Source organism: Mandrillus leucophaeus, unplaced genomic scaffold (assembly GCF_000951045.1).
Source record: "Mandrillus leucophaeus isolate KB7577 unplaced genomic scaffold, Mleu.le_1.0 Scaffold381, whole genome shotgun sequence".
Classification (NCBI taxonomy): domain Eukaryota; kingdom Metazoa; phylum Chordata; class Mammalia; order Primates; family Cercopithecidae; genus Mandrillus; species Mandrillus leucophaeus.
Genome location: NW_012104043.1, coordinates 596,558 through 602,594, shown reverse-complemented (window position 1 = coordinate 602,594; position 6,037 = coordinate 596,558). Strand labels below are relative to the sequence as shown.

The 6,037-nt window shown below is 38.3% G+C and overlaps 1 protein-coding gene across 2 annotated transcripts in view; it reads right to left on the bottom strand.

Annotated features, from left to right (window-relative positions):
* Nucleotides 1-1,234: 1,234 nt before the first annotated feature.
* Nucleotides 1,235-6,037, bottom strand: part of PPM1K (protein phosphatase, Mg2+/Mn2+ dependent, 1K) — a 22,719-nt gene continuing 17,916 nt past the window's right edge. For both annotated transcript variants that reach the window (XM_011990725.1, XM_011990726.1), the window contains exons 6-7: nucleotides 4,275-4,409; nucleotides 1,235-2,215 (exon numbers count right to left, since the gene is read on the bottom strand). In XM_011990725.1, coding sequence (XP_011846115.1) covers nucleotides 2,084-2,215; nucleotides 4,275-4,409 — 267 coding nt within the window. In that variant the 3' untranslated portion in view covers nucleotides 1,235-2,083. The remainder of the gene's footprint in view (nucleotides 2,216-4,274; nucleotides 4,410-6,037) is intronic.

Sequence of the window (6,037 nt, the reverse complement as noted above, 5' to 3'; positions counted from 1 at the left end):
GTTGCCTCCCTTTGGTTCCTCACCTCTCAGACAACAAACAGCATGTTGTAGTCTTTCCTGTGATGTTTTTCCTTCTTTCACCTAACTTCCCTTGAAAAAAAAAAATCGAAATATTTATTTAGCACTTTTTTCAAAGGGTAATTCCTGATTAATATAGGCAGAAAAACTCAAGATTTATCTTCTTCCATTCCCAAAAAGGTAAGAAGATGTGAATATTTATATTGGGCCCTCTCCCTCCTCATACACTTTTACCTACAGCTTAAAGAAAAAAAAGTCAACTCAAAAAACAGTTGAAGGTATATACTACATCAACTTTTTCTTTTGTTTCTGCCACAAAATTCCATGTCATTCTTAAGATTCAGTATTTTTCTCACATCCTATTACTTTATATACAAATTGCCATATCGCAATTTTTAATCTATTTCCTCATCTGCTGATGATCACTGGGTCTCCACTATAAGAAAATTGCTCCTAGTTTGTCAAGAGTCCTTAAAAATAATATATCAATAATTTAAAACTGGTGAAAGAGCTATGCAAGATTGTTCCCTTTAGTTTTATATTACTCCAAAATATACATATGTACACATACCCACACATATAACAAATTTACATAGCTTGCAGAAATAAACTACAGATATAATTCCAAACACACATTTAGAAATTCATATTTTAACAGCAAACTTACATGCAGATAAAGAGAAGTATAGTTTTATACTTCCTAAGTTACACAGCAAGCTGAAATGGAGAATGTTTTAATGTTCATTTTAGATTTATTCTTTCTCCTAAGTCTTAGAAAATGAGCAAAAAGGAGACCTAAAACTCAAGCTATGTCTATAGCAGTATCAGTCAATGTAGTATTTTTACTAACAAATTATTCAATTGCTTACTCTATACAAAAAGTGATATACACATACTATAATACTATATACAAAACTCTGTTTTGTATATAGTATTGTATATACAAAATAGAGTTAGAGATAACAAATGAGAACTTTATACAAAATACTTGATTACGTCAGTATTTCACTTTTGGCCAGAAGACTCAGCCTGTGCATTCTTTTTTGATATTAAGGAAGTCACATTTTTATAGTATTCTTAACTACAGAAAAATAGGAATGAATGGATGGGAGGGCTGATGACAGCTGAAATACACATTTATAAATATGTATACAATTTAGTAATGTCATATCATGTAAATTAATTTCTTTTCTTTCTTTCTTTTTTTTTTTTTTGGGATGGAGTTTCGCTCTTGTCGCCCAGGCTGGAGTGCAATGGTGTGATCTGAGCTCACTGCAACCTCCGTCTCCCGGGTTGAAGCGATTCTCCTTCCTCAGCCTCCTGAGTAGCTGGGATTACAGGTGCCCGCCACCACGCCCAGCTAATCTTTTCTTTTCCATTAGAGACAGGGTTTCACCATTTTGGCCAGGCTGGTCTTGAATTCCTGACCTCAGGTGATCTGCCCACCTTGGCCTCCCAAAGTGCTGGGATTACAGGCATGAGCCACTGCGCCCAGTCAAATTGATTTCTTTTGCACAGTTACTTTCATCAGTAAGTGGTCCAGAATACAAAATATGGTAACAGAGAACTGTTTTCATACTTATTTCTTGGTACAGTTATTAAAAATAAAAACTTGCATTTTAGGATTAGCGAAGTCTAGAAAAAAAATTTTTTTAAATTTGGAGATCACATATTGAATAGCTGTCAAAATTCAAACTGACTAGTTTTGAAGAACTTCAAAAACGTGTTCAAATGAATAAAGAACAAAAATGATCAAAAGAAAACCATAGCTGCCTAAGAGTCTTAAAAATTATTAATGTGACACTCTCATCTCTCACCAAGTGTATCCAAACCACTTCTCATTTGCTCTTTCCATTTAAAGACTCACAGTAGCTTCACTACACATATATTTACACTGAACATGTACAGCTGACCATAAATATGATGAGCATTTATGAAAAAACTAAGTGGTTTACACTGACTTGTGCGCTGATCTAGTGAGTCAGGAGACATTTTTGAGTTTATCAGTTTCTTGACATGCTCAGTGAAAAACTGTTGCACAGAAACTCAAAGTCCCAGCTGGTAATCAGGCCCATCGTCCACTGGAGGCAAAGCTTCTGCTGAATGAGAAGTTGATTTCAGAGTTCTTATATTTTCCCCAGGCACCAAAAGGCACTACTACTGCAGTACTGTTATCCTCAGTACCGTACTGTATTGCCTGCAAGGTTTGGCAGGAAGAAAGAGAAAAACATTGAAAATCACAGTCTATACAAAGAGAAATCAGCCTTTCCTTCCCTTGGAAATACCCTTCCCCCAGAAAGCCAAACTGGTCTTATGTGCAGTCACTAACCTACTTATTTCACAATGGTTTGTGATTTTCACCCTGTATTAATGCCCACAAGGATTATTAAATTGCACATTGAATAACAGATGACCCAAAACAACCCTATTAACTACATTCTGCTATAGCAATTTTGGCAACAGAAACACCAGTGGACTAAGGTGCATTGGTACGCAGCTCCTGAAAATGAAGACACACGTAAAGCATTTAGTGTAGGGAGTAACGCATGGTAAGGACTTGATAATTGTTAGCTCTTACCAGCAATTCAATTCCCTTTAGGGAAATTTACCCTAACAGAATAAAAACCTTGGAAATTGAAAGACAAAAAAACTAGTCATAATCATAAGAGAAATACAAATGGCTAATAAGCCTATGCAAATAGCTAACTCCACTAACAAAGAAAAAAGACATAAATTTCTACACTAAAATTTGATTTTTCCATCTATTGAATATCGAATTGGTAAAAAAACAATATGGCAAGAATTTGGAGAAACAAACTGTAGAACATGCTAGTGTAAACTGGTACAGTATTTCTGGAGGAGAATTTGGCAAACTTATTAAATGCTCTAGAACACTGTGTATTATTTCATCTGGAAATTTTATTTATTTATTGAGACAGGGTCTTGTTCTGTCACCCAGGCTGGAGTGCAGTGGCACGATCTTGGCTCACTGTAGCCTCAACCTCCCAGGCTCAGGTGATCTTCCCACCTCAGCTCTCCAAGTAGCTGATACCACAGGCATGTACCACCATGCCCAGCTAAGTATGAAAAATATTTTTTTTGGAGAGACTGGGTCTCGCCATGTTGCCCGAGCTGGTCTTGAACTCCTGGGCTCAGGCAATCTTCCCATCTCAGCCTCCCAAAGTGCTGGGATTACAGGTCTAAGCCACCATACCTGGCCTGAAAATTTTATCTCTAAGGGCTCAAGCAATCCTCACACCTCATCCTCCTTCATACCTGGGACTAAACATGCATGCCACTGCACCTGGATACTATTTCTAAGAGTTAAACCTATTGCCTGAAGGAAACAGATACGCAAAAATAGACATCAGAATGTTTATTACAGTGCTTCCTCTATAGTATGGAAAAAATAAACATAAACTAAATCTCTTGACCAGAGGAAATGTCTAAGCAAATAATACTTTTAAAGTAAGCTCTATTATCTTAATTTGGGAAATGCAAAAATAGCTGCTGAATTAAAACATATCTCTAATACTGTAAATAATACAAAGCATAGTTTATGTTTTCTTTACTGGATATTACCCAGCTTTCTTCTAATTTTAGTTCTGACTGACACACAACCTCATCCCTATTTCTTTTTGTATTTTGGTTTATCTTTTCCACACACCCATTCTGAATAACCAGAAGGTGACTACGCTATATCCTCAAATTGGGTATTTGCTTGGAGCACTCTAGTTTAATGGCCAAGCAGCTGGACTTGGGAACCTAGTTGTCTGGGTTTGAAGTCCAGTTCTGCAATTTAATAGTTTTGTGATTTAATAGTTCAGTGATAACTCTGTAGCCTCTGTACCTGTTTTCCTCATTTGTGAAAAGGGACAATAATAGCTCCAACCTAATAGGATTATTGTGATGATTACAATATATGTAATTGTACATACTGTACATTACATACAGTAATGAGTTAATACATATGAATACTGTCTGACACATAGCAAGTGATACATTAGTTTACTATTATTATAATTTACTATTGCCATTACTATCATTTCAAGATATGTACAAAGCCAAAGAATAAACAAAACACATTTCCTTGGCATATTAAAATTTTAACTTGGGGAAATAATAAAAAATTTTATAATTGGAAATATTATGGAATCAAGTGTAAAATTCACTGCAACACTCAAAAGCTAAAACACAATGCCTGGACTGTCCTTTCCTTCTCCTTGGGACTTTTTCAGGCAGAAGCTCTGAGTCACCTGTTCAGTCACCGCATGGGCTGCTTCGTTGGGATCATGGCACTGATTGACAAAGTCACAAATCTCTTGACTATTCACCATGAAGTTAATTCCATCTGTCGTGAGGACCAGGAAGCTGTCATCAGCATGATGTAACTGTAATCAGAACCAAATGCCTATGATTATAAGCTAGACTCTGCCTCAAAGATTTTATCTGTTTTGCTAAGTGGTCATCTGCAGAAGAGCTGATATGGTTTGACTGTGTCCCCACCCAAATCTCATCTTGAATTATCGCTACCATAATTCCCACGTGTTGTGGGAGGGACCTGGTGGGAGGTAACTGAATCATGGTGGTGGGTCTTTCCCATGCTGTTTTCATAACAGTGAAGAAGTCTCACGAGATCTGATGGATCTATAAAGGGTAGTTCAGGTGCACATGCTCTCTTTGCCTGCCACCATGTAAGACATGATTTTGCTCCTCTTTTTTCTCTTTTGTTTTGTTTTTTTTTTTTTTTTGAGACAGAGTCTTGCTCTGTTGCCCAGGCTGGAGTGCAGTGGTGCGATCTCGGCTCACTGCAAGCTCCGCCTCCCGGGTTCACGCCATTCTTCTGCCTCAGCCTCCCGAGTAGCTGGGACTACAGGCGCCCGCCACCACGCCCGGCTAATTTTTTGTATTTTTAGTACAGACAGAGTTCACCGTGTTAGCCAGGATGGTCTCTATCTCCTGACCTCGTGATCCACCCACCTCGGGCTCCCAAAGTGCTGGGATTACAGGCCTGAGCCACTGCGCCAGGCTGACTTTGCCCCTCTTTCACGGAACTTCCACCATGATTGTGTGGCCTCCCCAGCCATGCGGAACTGTGAACCCATTAAACCTCTTTCCTTTATAGATTACCCAGTCTCGAGTATATCTTTATTAGCAGTGCAAGGACAGACTAATACATAGGCAAACAGTGAAAATGCAAAGCCTACACAATGGGCAAAAGTAGTAACATTTAGAATTAACCAACAAGGATAAAGCTAATATTTAGTTAGTAAAATACAAATAGCAGTTAAAAGCAGAAAGTAAAGGGTAAAGAAGTTGCAATCCTCTGAAATCCCATCACCAGAGGTAATCACTCCTAACAATTTAGCAAACACCCTTCAAGATATCTTGATTTAATTTCATAATTTAACATCGCAAAGGGAGAATCCAGATAGCCCAATGCTGAGAGGTAGCTCAATGTAATGGTTATGAGTGCTGTCTCTAAGGCCAGGTTTCTAGGATTTGAATCCTGCCTCTGTTACCTGGTTGGGTGAGTAGAGGTGCATTGACTTCTGTATGCTGTAGATTTTCCTTGAAAAATGGGGATAGTAGTACTTATTTTGAACAGAGCCTAGCACATAGTAAACTCTGCCTAAGTATCTGTTAGATAAAATGAAGTGGGATATATAAAAGACATGAAGTGGGATATCTAGAGATCTGAAACCCTTCATGCAATTAATTAACAAGCATTTGCTGCCAGTTTTGGAAGCCTACACTATACTGTGCTAGGGACTATTGTGGCTCAGGAGTTTGAGAGAAGTGTCAGCTCATGGACTGGGTGTGTGTTGGGGTGCAGTTCAGGACAATGAGGACACTGATTACTAGCATGCAAAGGATGCCACAGAAGTAGAGATGGGTGATTATTTGGCTTAGTGGAAAAGGGAAGTCAGGGCAGCTTCCAAGTGGAGGTGATGCTGATTGATTGGGTGCAGGTGATGCTGGCTGGGTGCAGGTGATGACTGATTGGGTGCAGGTGATA